This window comes from Uloborus diversus, chromosome 1 (genome assembly GCF_026930045.1).
Source record: "Uloborus diversus isolate 005 chromosome 1, Udiv.v.3.1, whole genome shotgun sequence".
NCBI lineage: Eukaryota > Metazoa > Arthropoda > Arachnida > Araneae > Uloboridae > Uloborus > Uloborus diversus.
The window spans coordinates 202,211,365-202,228,459 of record NC_072731.1 but is presented as its reverse complement, the minus strand read 5'-3'; the positions used below and the strand labels follow the sequence as shown (position 1 = coordinate 202,228,459).

The 17,095-nt window shown below is 31.7% G+C and overlaps 1 protein-coding gene across 1 annotated transcript in view; it reads left to right on the top strand.

The window, feature by feature from the left end:
• Positions 1 to 7,341, top strand: part of LOC129224388 (flap endonuclease GEN homolog 1-like) — a 51,779-nt gene extending 44,438 nt beyond the window's left edge. The window contains exon 14 of the mRNA XM_054858838.1: positions 6,884 to 7,341. Within this exon, the coding sequence (XP_054714813.1) occupies positions 6,884 to 7,039 (156 nt within the window). The 3' untranslated portion in view covers positions 7,040 to 7,341. The remainder of the gene's footprint in view (positions 1 to 6,883) is intronic.
• The last annotated feature ends 9,754 nt before the right edge of the window (positions 7,342 to 17,095 follow it).

Here is a 17,095-nt window from a genome sequence, read left to right as displayed (position 1 = left end):
GCTGCTTAAAAAAGTTTTGTGTTGAATAATGTATTTTCTAGATTTATCTCCTGTTATGTCCTTTGGAATTTTTTTCAGGGAGGGGAGGCACAAAAGGCATACTCTTCATGCAAATTTTGTCGAAAAATGACAAAAAGCATTTCCACTTTTATGTGAAAGCATTGTTTTTTCAAAGTCATGGTGCGTGTGGGGGTGGGGGGGGGCTATTGATCCCCCGTTGGAGTTCCTCTATTTCTTACTATCCATCTACTGTATCCACCTCTATATTTGTCCACTTTTCTTTCTCTCTATTTATCTATCTATCTATACGATCCATGCATATCTACCTCTGATAGTAATTAACAATCCTTTTTATGTAAAAAAAAAACATTTTTTGCCCACTTAATATCATCTCTCTATCTACCAAACATAACACCAATCCCTACAAAAATCATGCAAAAAAAACGTGAGCTTTATTTATTTACTTAAAAATTAAAATTACACGCAAAAAAAGGCTCTATGTTCCCTGTAGTGTCCAAAAAGCAGCGCTTGCAAAAGTTAAAAAAAATCACTGCTTTTATTGAGTTAAAATGCACAAAAATATTTGACCAAAAATAAATATAGCAAACAGTCCAGAAAAAAAAAGTTGGAAAAATCAAGATCTGAGAAATCTCTGAACGTTAAAAAAAAAAAGTGAAGAGAAAGCAAACGATTTCAGTTAGGTCACGTGATGAGGAAGTGCTGAACTCAGCCGGCAATGCTTACAGGTCGCGTCGTGTTCTGCATTTAAAAAATTGTAAAAAAAAAACTTTTGCATATTTTTAAAAACTTTTTTCTTCTGAAGGGGGCGGAATGTTTTTACTATTACCAACTAAAATTTTGGAATTGAGGGCTCAATAATTTTTGCAGGATGCGTTTAGAAAACAATTAAACCCGGGAAAAAAATGCAAAATAAAGGTTTTTTCAAAAATTCATAAAAAATACAAAAGTGCTCTATCTTCAAAATTTTTTTGTTCATTTAAAATTAAATTTCCGACACTATAGTACAAAAAATATTTGTCTGGCGCGATTGGTTCGGGGTCTGTGAGGTTAAAAGTACTAAAAAGTGCTAAAAATCACATAAAACATTAAATAACTTTTTTTCTAATTAAAATATCAAAAATCGAAGCCCGAGGTGCACAACTTCAGCAAAAACTACACCTGTATACCAAATTTCATCTTTCTAGGCCTTACCGTTTTCCCGGGATGCGCACCACAAACACACACACACACACACACAAACATCTTATTTTATTAAATGTATAGATTATTTATTATTAATATATATATATATTTCTCCTCTTCTTTTACAATCAAAAGAAAAACATCAAATGAGTATGAAAATTTTTTAAGATCCATCACAATTGTTCGATTTGATACAAGTAGTACTTAAAACATCAAACGATTATTAATGTATCAAGTATTAACATTTTGATGAGCAAGTCGATTGTATTTGTTTCTTGCACTTCAATTGGGACAGTAATATTCAGTTTTTTTTTTATAAGAAAAAGAAAGCTTTAGGACAATAACTTTTTAATGCTGAAGCAATTATTTAATAGCTGCTACTTTTAAAAACATCAAACAAATAAGATGTAAAATGGTAAACCTAGAAAAGAAAAAAAGTGTTGCACAGTACATTTTAATTGAGGAAAGATTGTGAATGATGCTAAGGAGTGCTTGAAGACAAGAATCAGGAAGCAGCGGATGCAATTGGATTTCCAACTACATAATAAATCAGGATGAATTGGTAAACATGCAAAAGATCTTTCAGGCATCTTACGCGTCTATTAGAAAGAATTGTAACTCTTTGAAATTAAAAAGTCCATTTTTCAGGGGAAGAATCCGGTGACAAGTCCATCTTTATAATAAAATATTTTCTGAAAGGTATACATTTTTCCGTGGAGTTAATTGGTAATCTGATATTGCAACCAACATAGATTTTCTGGGATCAGTAGTGGAAAAAGAAATTTCCTGAAATTTCTATGACTTTCTGAAGGATATCCTTTTACCTAACTTTTCCACATTCCCCAGGTTTTCCAGTAGCATAAGAACCAGGGTTGGCATGGACACTATGGTAAAAACCCTGGTTTTTACCTGCACAAAACCCTTGTGTCCAGAACTGTCCGAAAGTGTCAAAACTATATTTTTAGATTAACTGTATTTTGTCAGAAAACATCAAAAACAGAATAATATGTATCAAATTAATGTTTTATATTGAACATTTATTCAATGTGAACATTCAGCTTATTTGCCAGGATGATAAAACAACCTGGGAAACTTGGAAATCAGGAAAATTTTAATTTCTAAAAAATATCAGGGTGTTTTAAAAATTTCTCAAAATGTCAGGGAAAATTATAAATTTAAACCACAAACCTCTAAAGTTTTCCTCCCTATTCTTTTTTTTTTTTTTTTTTTTTTTTGCCAAACAAAACTTTCCGAATGTTCTAAAATTATCTTTAAGAACTGATACAAACCAACAAAACCTTGAGATCGAACCAGAAAAAAAATGATAAAAATTTGCAAAAAATACCCGAACTCAGTTAAGTTTCTTTTCATTCTCTTTTTTAACTGATTCAAACGTTCTATAATTATTAATACTATTTTAATTTTTTGTTTCATACAGCTGATGATTTCAATATTTTTTGCCATTTGCGTGTTCAATTGTTATTTTTCCCCCGAATATTATTTAAGCTTAGTTAAAATGCTTGGTTACATTTGTTTATTTTCATTGAAACATTAATTTGGGAGTGTTTAATCAAAATTCTGTGATCATTTTGATTGCAAGTTTTCAAATGTCACAAGTTAAATGTTGAACTGAACAAAATTTAATTGAAAAAAGTTTAGTCTTAAAGTATTTTGATTGTTAGTCTTACTGTTTTCTCTCTAGTTTTCTGTTTTAAAAATCTACTGATTTTCCTCTTATTTTTTGAACTTAAATTTGCTTGTGTTTCTTGCAAAATTGGCAGGTATGCTAAATAATGTGGTTCTATCTTTTGGATATGGGTCATTCTCCAGAAAACATAACTTTTGAATACAAATATTTTTCAATTTCAAAACCTTTCGTTTTCTCATGAAAAAATTACCTACTAGAAGTAAGCATAAACAATGACCCAGCTAAGTTCCAATTATTTTACTCATTAATAAAAAATAAATAAATAATGCCTTGTTCACTGAAATGAAAAAAAAAGAAAGAAAAAACTTTTAATATTTAAAAATTGAGGCCAATTTAATATCAAAGTAATAATTTTGTTAATTGCAACCAATCAGCTATTTTAATGATTAGTGGGAATATAATATTAAGCTCTCTTAATTAAAGTATGGCTTAATTAGTACTTTCAAATGTATGTTAATAAATAGTATTTAGTAAATTTGAGGATAAACTGGCATTTTGTAATTTTAATAGAATGCCTATTGTTGATGTATTTCTCCTCCAATCATTTATTTTCACCTCAGAAATAATGACATTGACAAGGTCTGTCACAGAGGTGAGGAATTTTCCATTAATATAGGCGTAATAGATACATTTTTCAGGGATTTCTTTTTTTTTTTTTTCATTCCTACAATCTGCACATGTTAAGCATATGAAAACATGTTCACTTCTTTTTTTACATTAATTTACATCTCTGAAATTCAAGTTGACGGATATGAGAAGTCTGAATAACCACACTAAGTTTTTAAAGCAAAATCTATCTTCTTGTTTTTCGACAAAGTCTCACAACTTCAACTATGACTGAAAAAAAACGAGGGGGCTCCCTTGTATCATGGAAAATAGAATTTCATGTCATTACTGCAACATGTAAATGAGGAATAGTATTTTGTGTTTTGGTGATGGAGGTGAGAATTTATTGAGTGACATGATTCCGTGTCCTACTAAGATGAACTAAAACACAATATTAAGAAATTAAATATACTTAAGCAATTAGTATTTGAGACACTCGTGAAAAGAATAATAAATAAATAAGTATGTACTTTTAAACAAGTTATTAAACAACATAAACAGTCACACAAGGTGTGTGACATGCCACGGAGTTGAGAATTCACATGTTGTGAACCAAAAATATACTAAAATAAAAATTATTATTAAAAAATTGTTGGCAGGTTTAAATAGATATATTTTTGATGAAATTAAAAATCATTGTTAAATGAATTGTTCCTTAAAGTTTTTACTGTAAAAGGCATGTGACAGAAAAGTTACTTTTTGAGGAATGACCCATATGTGTGATAGCCACGATTGTAGAATCAGGGACTTTTTCGAAGTTAAATCAACGAATATCAGGGACTTATCAGGAAACTTTTTTTCCTGGATTTTGTTACCATGTTTATGCAGCTGATTTTAATCTAGTTACATACAAGTTGAATTCTTGATTAAAATTTTTAATTTGTATGCATGGCTTTCATTTTTTTCTTTTTTGATAATAGCAACCTAATTTCCCTGCATGTATGCAAATGAAAGCAGGGTTGGCAAGGTTTTGACCATCCTGTTCAAAATCCTTGTGTTGAAACTGTCCGAAAGTGTCCAAAACTATTGTTTGAGAAACTATATTTTGTGAGAAAATATCAGAAACAAAAAAATGTGTCAGGTTTTTTTTTTTTTTTTTTTTTTTTTTTTTTTTTTTTTGACTATTTAATATATTTATAGAATGTGAACATTTAAGTGTGTAAATATAAATGCAACTTATTTACAGCTGATTTTAATCTAGTTAAGTAGAAATTAAATTCTTCATTAAAAATGGCAATCTGTATCCGAGAGTTTTTTTTTTTTCTCCCATAAACCCCCCAATTTCTCAATGTTTATGCAATGTGCAAAAGAAGTCGTTCAAAATATAGTGAAATAATTGACCTAAATATAATAAATGGCAATTTTTTGTAGTTTCAGAATGTATTATATTAAAAATATGAACTAAAAAAAGAATAGCTTAAGTTTTATAATATAAATGTTTAATCATCAATGTCTTGTTCTTTAATTTATGATTTAAAAAATAATTTTCGTTAAAACATCTTGTAAAACTTATTTGCACGATCCATTAAAAAAAAGTTTTTTTTTTTTGCACCTAAATATTGTACATTTAATAATATTCCTTTGAGATATAAATGGAGCTGAAATTAGTTGTGTTGTGAATTTCCTTTCATAACACTATCAACTGTTACATAAGGAAGTTTTTATGCAATAGAATTATTGCCAATTTTTTAAAAAGATATTTTTTAAACGAACATTTTGGAGAAAAACATTATCAAATGCTAATTAATATAATTAAACCTCATTAATATCTATATTTATGCGTTACAAATATTGCAGTAAATACAAATTGATTAGATTACACTCCTTTAGTTTTAACATCTTTTGGACAGTTTTTACGGTAAAAACCACCTGTCCTGTTCTAAACCAGTTTCGGACCGTCCAAAACCCGACCCTGATAAGAACCCTGTCAATGACTTGAAAGTAAAAAGCTAGGTGCTTTTTCCCTGTTCAACACAGCCTTTTCTTCCTCTCAGTTTCAGAGTGGATGGAATTCCTAGAAAACTTACTATTTGTACATATCGTTTTTCCTGGATTACATGTCTGCATGTCTCAAAGACTTGGAGACTGCTGATGTTACAAAAATTGCTTTTTGTTTCCAAGTTCTGCTATTGATAAAAATAGCTGGGAATAAAATTAAAGACAGTGTAGTCGGAATTCAAGATACAGAGATTTTTGAGTAAATTCATTTGAAATAAACATGGCAAAAACATTGAATTTGTGCTGTAATGCAGAGAAATTGAAAAATTTTAACATCGAAAGTTTTTGGAGATGGGCAGATTCAAGATGAACAGGTTGGACTGTATATAACAGTATATTGTCAAATTCAATTTATTATTATTAAATGAGTAGAAAACTGAAAAAACGGAACATTTTCATTTTTGAATTTCTTTACTCATTTCAGGGAGGGTCAAGAAACCATGGACCCTTGGATATGCAAATAATGCTGAAATAGCATTTTAATACATATGGAAACAAATATTTGCCCCATTTCTTGTTTATAATTGCAAAAAAAGTTTAATTTTATTCCATTTTTCAGCCGACAAAAGATTGAAAGGGTAACAAAAAAACTTCTTATCAAATGGTGAGAAGAGTGGGTAACTTCCGAACCCGTGAAAAATTTGTACATTTTCTTCTTCTTTTTTTTTAATGCAGTTCAGTGATCATTTAAAAGCTTCACAACATAAAACTTTATATGCCAACTTCTTTGTTTGCAGAATAATATCAAAGAATTACTTACAATATGAGATTAGTTATTTTCCAAACATTTCCTCTCTTAGATAAATTTTTTTAAAAAAATGTGTACTTTTATCAATTGGCATGTGAATGAGATATAAAAGGAAATTAAATGTAGTGGAAGAAAAACTATATGACAGCAATAGCGCAGACAATTTAGCTTTAAGGGTTGGGAGGACCAAGCTCAGGAAGTTCAGTAAACTGACAATATCCTCTGGGAAAGTGTTTAAAGCAGATTTTATTACCAGCTGCTAGGAAAGAAAATGATCTGCTCTTGGCTGGCTTAGCTATTGCTATATATGTGGCCTCATTAAGTTTATATTTTCTAAATGACAGCAAGAAGTTCATAGCACTGAATGTCAAGGTAAAAAGAATTCTGTTGTCAAAAAAAAAAAAAAAACTACTTGCAGAGTTGGTGAAAAATTAGCAATAATTTTCTATTTAAAGTTATAAGTCCAAACAAAAATTTTCGTTTTGAAAAAAAATCGAACATAACTTCCTTGTTATATTTGAAATTCTCATGAGTAATTTCTCTCCTCCGCATCCCTTTATGTGATTCATATATGAGAACTATGATTTGAGGCCAAGCTTATTGTACTAATTTGTTTATAGATGACAGATTATTTTACCCCAGTGCATCAGAGCTTCATTCAAGAAAAGGCATCATCCAGTATGTCACCATCAAATTCAAAATTATTGACTGAATATTACGAGTGCAATCATTTGTGCCATGAAAAAAAATTCTGTGTGGAGGCTCTACAAACTTGAATATTTTGTTGCACCCAAAATTTACTTTTTATACATTGATCTTTTTTTTTTTTTTACATTTGTTGATCAAAAACATTTTAATTTTTTTTATAATCATACTATTTTATTTCCATATTCTAGAAACATACAACTATGTATCATTAATTAATCTTTCTATGGTAAAATTTTTATTCTGATGATTTTAATTACTTAAAACTCTTTTGAGATCTTTTTAAAAATAGTTTCATTATACTATGATCGATTATCATCAACATGTTGCAATCAATTGTTTTAATTTTAGTAATATATTTTTTAATTTAATGCTACGTCTTTTTTAAAATGTAAATATAGTATCACGTGACTGGTTCATGTATTCAAGATTGCTGAAACAGCGTTCAAATTTAATCAATAAAATTGAAGTTGAAGTTGAAGTTGAATAAGAGTCTTCAGACTCCAGGTTGATGAGAGGACTGCGTGAAAAACGCCTTGCCTCTGCTAGTTAAATTGAGCGAAAATTGAATAGAGGAGATTGACCAATCATAGGAGGATCTTAATATGTCTTCTTTACAAGGACTGGGATATTAAAAAAGGAGTGCTATCGATTCTTAGTGAATAGTGGCTTGAGGAAATTGAACGTCAAATTGTAAGGATTCTTATTAATATATAGGTTGATACAAAGTTTGAATTGAAAAAGTTACACAATATCATATAAAAGGAAAGATCAAATATGTATGCAAATAAGGAATGATTGTGGGAATTTATGAAATTAGCATAAACCTAAGAGACATGAAGAACGAAACCGAATCGAGATATAAAAGCAAGGAGAGATGAACAGAAAATAAACAGGGCGAAAAGCCAAAAGGGATTACGGTTCTAGAAAAAACGAGGAGAGAACCGAACAATAATCTGGAGAGAAAGCGAGAAGGGGAGAGGCTAAAAAATCGTCAGAGCAATAAACAAGGTGTTTAGGGATAAGTTGGATGAGCAGATTTCTTTGATTATTATAACGATCACAAGTGTTTAATCTGTGCCAGATAGTTTCGGGAGTATCACAGGAATTACAATTTGGGGATATTTCAAATTTTAGTTTGAAGAGTTTGTCTTTCAAGAGGAAACTGTCAAGGACTAGTCGATTTAAAAAGATTTCTTGTTTTCTGTTTTTAATCCAATGGATGCTTGATTTATCAGGGATAGTTCTTAGTTTGAATTTGTTGTAATATTTTGAGTTCATCCATCTTTCCTTTAGTTCATTTTTATGAGCTGATTCGATGTGGTTTTTACAGTCTTTCCAGGTTGTTAGCGAAAGTATTGGAGTATTATGGCCCATGACGGCTTCTCTAGCTAATTTGTCGGCTAATTCATTTAAATAAATTCCTGTGTGGCTAGGGACCCAGGTTACAATAATTTTTTTGTTGTTGCTGGCTTCTTGTAAGATATTTCTTGTGGCTACAATGAGTTTTTCTTCTTTTTTCTTTTTGTTCTTTAATGCTTCTATTGAACTTAAGCTGTCAGTAATGATAATGATGGGGTTTGATTTGTCGATGAGAAATTTAGCGGTATAATAGATGGCGATCATTTCCGCTGTAAACACTGAGCAAATGTCTAGTAGTTTTATCTTCCTATTAACTTTATTACTGTTTACAATGCCAAAACCCACTTTGTCTTCTATTTTTGAGCCGTCTGTTGCCCAGATATCAAAGTTGCTGTGTTGTTCAGCATATTCTGTAAAAGATTGTTTAATTTCTTCTATGCAGGTTGCCTTTTGAAAATGTTCGGATTTTGTGATAAACTCTAGGTTATTTTCTTTCCATGGTGGTATATTAAGATTTCCCAGCAAGTTGTCTTGATTACTGACGTAATTTGATTTATAATTTTTTATGATACTGAGTGCTTTGACTTCTATGTCGCTCTTGGTTTTTAATTTTATATTGGTTTGAAAGTTGCTTCGACGATCACTTTTGTAATTTTGTTTTAGATTATATTTGACAATGTTCCAGGTCATTCTGTCTTCGTACGAGCCAAGGTGTGTGAGATGTCGTAATACATCGTTTGGGGTAAAAGAGTTGACTTTTAGGCAGCTTCTAAGTGCCTTGTTTTCAATAATGGAGAATCTGTTTTTGTTTCTTTTCGTGTCTTTTGTCCTGCATATTTTGGCGTAATCAATTTGTGGGATAATGGTTTGTTTAACTATTGAGATAAGGTTATTGTTATTCATTCCGGTACTTTGTGCGCTGAGAATTTTAAGAACATTGATTGTTTTGATGATTTTTCTTTCGATTGTATCTGTGTGAGTTTTCCATTTGAGATTATTATTTATCCATAATCCTAGGATTCTGTGGTTATTATTCCATGGTATAATAGTATTGTACATTTTCACGTCGAAATTATTTTTTGATCTAGTTGCTGAAAGATTGAGGAGACAACATTTGGCAGGGGTAAACTCGAGTTTGATTTTTGTTGCCCACTCTGTAAGTTGGTGCACTGTTCTATTAAGGGCTATCTTTGCTTCATCTTCTTTTTTGTGTTTGATTATGCAGGTGATATCGTCGGCATAAGCGTAGATGGAGCATTCTTTGTTTTGAATGTGATGTAAGTCGATTAAAAAACAGTTAAAGAGAAAAGCTGATAAAATTGAGCCTTGAGGCAAACCATACGCGAGGGATTTGGTGGTTGACATTGAGTTTCTCCAACTCACTTTAAAAGACCTGTTTGTTAGAAAATTATTTATCCATTTGATTATTTTTGTGTCAAGATTAGTTTTCAACAGTTTTCCTATTAAGATGCTTGTTCTGATGTTGTCGTATGCGCCCTTTATATCTAATGAGAGGAGGTAGATGGTATATTTGTCTGTTCTGGCGTCTTTTATATCGGTAATCAATTTGACTAGAAAGTCTTCAGTTCCTCTTTCTTTTCTGAAACCAAATAAAAAATTAGGAAAAATATTGTATGTTTGTTCCCACCATATCAATCTTTCAAGGATTAGTCTTTCCATTAATTTACAGGTATTTTGAGTAAGGGCAATCGGTCTGTAATTTTCTGTGTACTTGTTGTCTTTTCCTGGTTTGCAGATGGGAATTATTTTGGACATTTTCCAGACATTAGGAATGATACCGGTGGATAGACTATTGTTAAAAAACTCTCTCAGCAAATTTTTCCCTGTAGCTGGTAAATTCTTTAAAATTTTGTTGTTTATTCCGTCTGTGCCTGCAGCTGTGAATTTTAAATTCTTAATTGCGAAATCTAATTCTTGGGCGGTGAAGTCTTTCGAAATGCAGGGTCTGTGAGGAAGTTTAGTCCAAATTGTGGGAGTTGAATCTGAAGATGGGTTGGTTGTTCTGGAATAGTGTTCTGCAAATAGGTCTGCTTGTGCTTGTGGCTCTTTAATCAAATTGCCTTTGTCTTCCAGAACTAAATTACTAACGTAACTATGTCTCGTAGAATAACGTTTTAAATTGTTGACCGAACGATAAATGTCCTTGGTAGTTTTTAGGTTGTGTTGGATATTTCCCCAAAATTTGTTTTTTTCTTCTTTGATTACTTTTCTAAATTTTGCAAGTTTCTTTTTATAATTGAGCCAATCTGTGATGTTGTTCGTGTGATAGGCTTTATTCATCGCTGTATTTTTTTCCTTTTTGCTTATAGCACATCTTCTGTTCCACCATTTTTGATGAGTTTTTGTGTCTTTAAAGGTGATAGTGTTTGTATTTTCTTCGACGACTTTAAGAATACCTTGGTTAAATTTAATGATGTCTTCGCTTTGTGTTGGATTTATATTTGTTTCGGCAATAAAATTACTTATGTTATTAGTGACAATATTCCAATTTGTATATCGTTTTTTGATGAGTTTGGTATCTTTTGCGTTACTTTGTTTTAAAAAGGTTGGAAAGTGATCGCTATCTCCACTTTCTTTACTTCGAAACCAAGAAAATAAGAGAATTAGGTCGGTGCTAACTATTGTGAGGTCGAGGATTCCGTCTTCTTTGCCTCTATTGCGGCGGGTTGGTTCTTTACTATTGATTATACATAAATTTTTTTCAAGAATCCAGTCGAAAAATTTTTTCGAGCTAGGATGGGAGATTCTGTCACCAATGCATGTGTTTCTGGCGTTAAAATCTCCGGTAAAAATAATATTATTATCTAAAATGTTGTTAAAAAAGTTGATAATGTTATCATGAAAGTGTCCGGGGGGACGATAACAGTTAAAAATCTTAATAGATTTGTTCTCGACAAAAACTTCAACTGCGTTGAATTCTAGGGTTAAATTACTTGTATCATAGAAAAGTTCACGGGAAGATAAATTTTTTTGTACGTAGATGCAGACACCTCCACCTTTATGAGGAAACGGTTTTTCTTTTGCATATGAAATGTAATTAGACAATACTGGTAATTTGTCGTCGCTACTCCAAGTCTCTTGGAGGCAAATGATACTGGGGTTAGACCAAGATATAAGAAGTTTAAGAAAACAAAGGTTTTTGCCTACACTGCGGCAATTCCAATTAAGCAAAAAACAACCCATAAGAAAAACAAAAAAAACCCCGTTAAGGCGTCGTGCTTCCTCCTGGTTCGTCCACATGAGGACTAGAGACTTGCATAGGACTACCAACGTCGTAAAAAAGGTCTTCTTTTGAGGAGTCGAAGACGGAGCATGAACTGAGTAAAATGTCTTTGTTTCGTAGAGCTCTATATTGTTCAATTAGTTGTTTTTCGTTATCACCCATAACATTTTCAGTGTTATCGAAAAGTCCGGTGAGAGCGTTTCTTAACGCGAAGAGTTCTGTCTTTATGTTTTTGATTTCTTCTTTTAATGTGTTTATTTCGGAGTCTTTTTCTTTGATGATATTTAATAAAGTCTCGTAGTTTTTATTTTCTTTTGATTCCGTTTTTTGAGTAGGGATATCAAAGTTAGTGTTTGTTCTTACTGCATTGGCGTAAGAGGGTTTTATTTCAATTATGCTGCTATTTTTCTTGTTAATGTACTTTTCGTATTCTGGGCAATTTTTATCCAGAGCAGAGTGATTTCCCTTACAGCGTAAGCACTTTGGAGTGATATCGCAGGTGGGGTGTTCCCCGCCGCAATTGACGCACTTTTGGGTTCCTCGGCAATATTTTTCAGGATGGCCTATCTTAAGGCATTTTCTACATATACTAGGCTTGTCGATGAATTTTTCAATTTTAAAGCGTAATCGGCTTATTTTTATGTTATCCCTATTAGTTATGCCTATTTCTTTTATCAGAACGACGGGAATGGGTTCTGTAGAGCCTTTTTTCGTAAATCTGATTAATTGGCTGACTATGATACCGTCTTCGGTTAATTTTTCGGCGATATATTTTAATGAGGTTTCAGTGTCGACGTTTCTAATGATGTATTTGGTGCTTACGGCGTCTTCAATCAGTCTAGTCGCTGTGTTTACTCCTAGGAAATATTTTAATTGACTTACCTTGTCAACTGTGCTCTTTTTGTTGGTTGTTATTATAATGTTGTTATTTCTTGAGAATTGGACGTCATCTGTCTTGTCTGTGATTTTATCTATTTCTTCATGGAACTTAATTCCCTTATTTCTTGGGATAGGTGAGCTGATACCATAAACACACAATTTTATGCTTGTCACTCCATTATTAAAGGCTGCTTCTACTTTGTCCTCTAAACTTAAGTCAGCTTCGAAGACATTAAGGTTTCTTTTCACATTTTTTTCCGAGGTACGTTCTTCGTCCTCTGAAGGATTGGCCTTTCTTTTTTCGGACATGGAAGTAACTTACTCCCCACTAGCAGAATAATGAAACAGCAACATGAAAAAATAAAGGAAAATGGAAAGGAAGAAAAAAAATATATATATATATATAGATATATATATATAATATTGTGAAAACGAGAACTCAAAAACAGCCTAAATTGGGCAAAAAACTAAGACATAAGACCTCAAAGGTCAATACAGAAAAAATCTATTGAAAATTGAACACCCCAAGATGGTGGTTTTCTACGCGCATAACCTCATACACCCAAATCAATAAAATTATTTTTAAAAACATGTGTTTATGTGTCAGTAATCTTCTGAAACTTCATCCAATTTTTTAATCTGTGCAAGCTCCTCATAATCACAAAAATTTAAGCTTCACAAAATAGGATAGACCGACCAGTGAAGGAACACCTCGTAATTTTTGTGAGAAAATAAGGTTCAAAAACTTTTTTGCTTTATAAATTCGCAGTAGTAGCTCCCTTCTACCCACTTCTAGAAAGAAAACAACTAGACAATGCTGTGTTGTTTTCACATTGCGTTGTTGTCTGTGCTGTGTTGTTTTCACATGGTGTGTTGTTTTCTGTGTTGTTGTTATAATGTGAAATTGATTCCACTGGTTAGGGGGTCCACTGGTTAGGATGTTCATTCACGGGTCGGAGCACTTTTCTTCATTTGAACCCCACAAAAAGCCTTGATGCAGAACCATAAAAATTCTCACAATTTTTTAAAAATAACTATACACATGATTTAATGCAATTTCACTGTCATGTGGCAAATACTGCAATTTTTAACAATACTATAAATTTTTAAAATGAAAATTCGTTTACGTGTTAGTTAGTTCACTGGTCAGTCTACCCTATATCCCCCGTATAGATAATCAACTTTCAGTTCTGTACATATAAAATTTGCGAAATCACTGATTTCTTCATTATCGAATCAATTACCGGTTGCAAAAGTGTTTTAACAGTAATAAAAAATATTTTTAAAGAATAAGAAACACTTAGTAATTGTTCATCATGAAAGTTATCCAACAAGTGCAAAAATCAAAAGAAATAGCCACTAGCCTCATAGTCTTTTTCTAGGATGAGTAAGGAAAAAATCAACGAATTGAAATGTAACACATCGCTCATTTGGAAGAAGAGTGCCACAATATGAAAAAATGAAATTTTACAGGAGAAGCATTTAAAGTTGAACTCTTCAGGCAATTTGTATAAAGAAAAGTAAGTTTGCTGCGCTCTCCAGTGTTAATATAAGAACAAAAAAATCTGTAATTATTTTCTAAAGAAGATAACTTCATTTGAAGGCCTTTAAGCGAAAAAAAAATTAAAACTTTCGTATTGTGGCACTCTTCTTCCTAATGAGTGACATGTAGAAAACTGTTGATTCTTATGATGTGAAATTGATTAGAAATGCTAAATTTCTCTAATTGATGCAGCAACCTGAAGAGGCCTTTAGAAGTGTGACACAATCCTGTATCTAAATCTGTTACATGGAAACTGGATGGATTGATAAGTGATATGTGACTTGAAAGAAAAAAGGACTTGCCCCTCTCATTCTGGTTTCGGCAAAAGAACATTGAGCTGTTTTAAACTTTGATAAGACAAAATTGTTAATGATGATATCTTAATATTGGTTGTAATAATCCTCTCTGAGAATATCATCATAGAAGTGGTAAAAGCATGGAAGTCAGAAAGCCATTGAACTTCTTGAAAAAAGAAATTTCAACACTGAAATGTACGTGTGTTACAGAACAAAGTTTTTAGAAACTGAAACATACAGATGGTGAAATATGCATCACATGAAAATAATTCAATTCATTACATGTTTTATGAAGAAAATTAATTAAAGTAAGACTTCTAAAAGTCAAACATTAAACTTTGGATAGTAACTTTTTTTTTTCACTTCTCAATTAACATTATGAAGCAAAAATCTGTGTACGTTATTTTTAAGCATTAAATTGTTAGTACTAAATCAGAGTACAGCCAACTGGATTCAAAAAGCATTTTCCTGTGTCCCCAAGCTTTTCAATAAAAAATAGGGGTCTTATTGCATATACTATACACATACGTTAGGGTGCCCTAAATTATTTAAATTTTAAAGCTGTCAACTCATCCACTAAAAAAATCTTTTCAGATCTTTTGTAAAATTTAAGATTCAAATAGAAATATTCGGAGGTTCTTTAAAAGTCACAAAAATATTTTCATAAGTAACATTAAACTGATAATATTTTACTGTTACTGACATCACATTTCCGGGTCCACTCCCGGATTTCCGAGCTGTCCGACCCTCGTCCGTCCACTGCCTCCAAACACGCATGATTGTGCTGCTGTTACACTGCACATGAGTGGCTACTGCAGGATAAGAGAATCCAGCTTCACGAAGGCCGACTATTCTGACCCGTTCAAACTCCGAAATTTGCTCAAATTTTGCTTTCTTTTGTCGAAGAGGCATAGTAAAGATTCAGTTGACGTTTACTCTAGCATATAACCACTGATAATCATACACTCCTCGCTACAGCCATCCATTAATATTTGATTCGATCTGCCGTTCAGAGGGTGCTGCTCAGCAAAGGCCTGCGCTACCGGTCTGCAATTCTAATCATTTGCATATCATGCTCTACTTTATATTTCCTGCAATTTTCAGCTCACTCGAGTGAGTCCTTCTTGGTGTTGCAATTTTCACAAACAGGAGTATATAAAATAAAAATACAAATTTCAATGAAAAAACTACTCTTTTTTTTAGACCTTAAAAGTGAAAAAGAAAAGTATGGACTTCTAAAGGATTTTAATTACCATACAAACCCTGCATTCGGCATTTCTCGCAATTATGAAACAGTTTTGCTGTGGTCAAAGTCTTCAATTAAGGGCCAAATTATAAGTCAAAATATGAGGGTATTTATTTCTTTAGTGTTAAGTTGAAAATCGGGGAAAATGATGAGATTTTCGATTTCTTTTCGGGAAGAAAAATTATCAGAAATTTTATCCCCTGACATAGGGTGCCCCCCAAATTTGAACCTTGTTTTTTGTACAAAATTGCTTGATTAACACATTAACATATGCAGTAATTATTTCAATTCAAGAGGGTAAAATTCTTAAAACTCTCAACAAAGTGATTGTTTGATAAGTATATGCCATGAATGTTGGGAAAATTTCGGTAATGACCCAAATTCGTCTTGCTGTGAAATCCAAAATTGGTTTTTGTCCCGTTGCCACATGACTTTGGACCTTATGCTGTACTTACTTTTAATTATGTAGTAAAAACTAGATAGATAAAAGGTGCTTCCCACTTCTTTTCCGGAAAACATTGCCATTTAGGTGTTTTTTAAGGCCAATGGGCCAATGTTGTTAGCATCGGGCACTGATGAGAATGGCTAAATTTTTGAACCATCAGTGCTGATGCATCGGTCAAGTCCTAAAAATTACTATTCACTACATGAGTAAGATATCATTTTTTTTCTTATGCTTTCAGCAAAAAACAAATAGCCAGTCAAATTTTAACTATATTCGAAAAGCTACGCTTAAAAAATTACTGCCTCTTCACAATTAAAAACCTTTAATGATATTTATGTTTGCATTGAAAATGCGTACAACCAAAAAGTGAGCGATGATCACATTAATTTTCACACCATTGTATTTAACGAGGTATTGTTGCTGATGTTTTCAAATTACATGCCTTCTTTTGTGCATTTTTTTCTGTTTACTTTAATTCGTTTACTTTTTTCGATTCTTTTTCATCAATGCTCTTTCTTTGAAATTTTTAAAGAGTGGAATGCCACATGAAACTATTGAAAGCACAGTGCGGAGTTCTGCACAGGTCGACTAGTATATATATATTACAAATGTTATAAACATTTCTTATGCTTTAGTATTTATAAATTTTTTGTCAACATATCTAACACCAAAAAAAAAAAACTTTATTCTCAACTTCAAAGATAATGTAAAAATGCCAACATGCGTGTTGCTTAGCCTTCTTTATACTGTGCATTTACTAAGGTTCTAATTATTAATTTAAAACACAACCAAAATAATAATATGAAACAAACTTGTAATGTTTATATTTACTTATAGTAACATTCAAAGGTGCAATAGATAGCAATAAGCTGATTATTTATCAAATAACAAACTTTTACAAATTAAGTGCAAAAAAAAAGCATTCACAATTAAACTATTTATCTAGTAAAGGGTATCTGTAGATAACCTTCACTCTCTCATTTTAATAATTTCTCTCAATCTTATATCCATAAGCTATCTTTGGTTTTTTGATATTTTATTTTGAAAAATCACTGAGTGACACCTATGATTCAATACATAAACATCGTCTCAAATGAATAGCATTTAAAAAG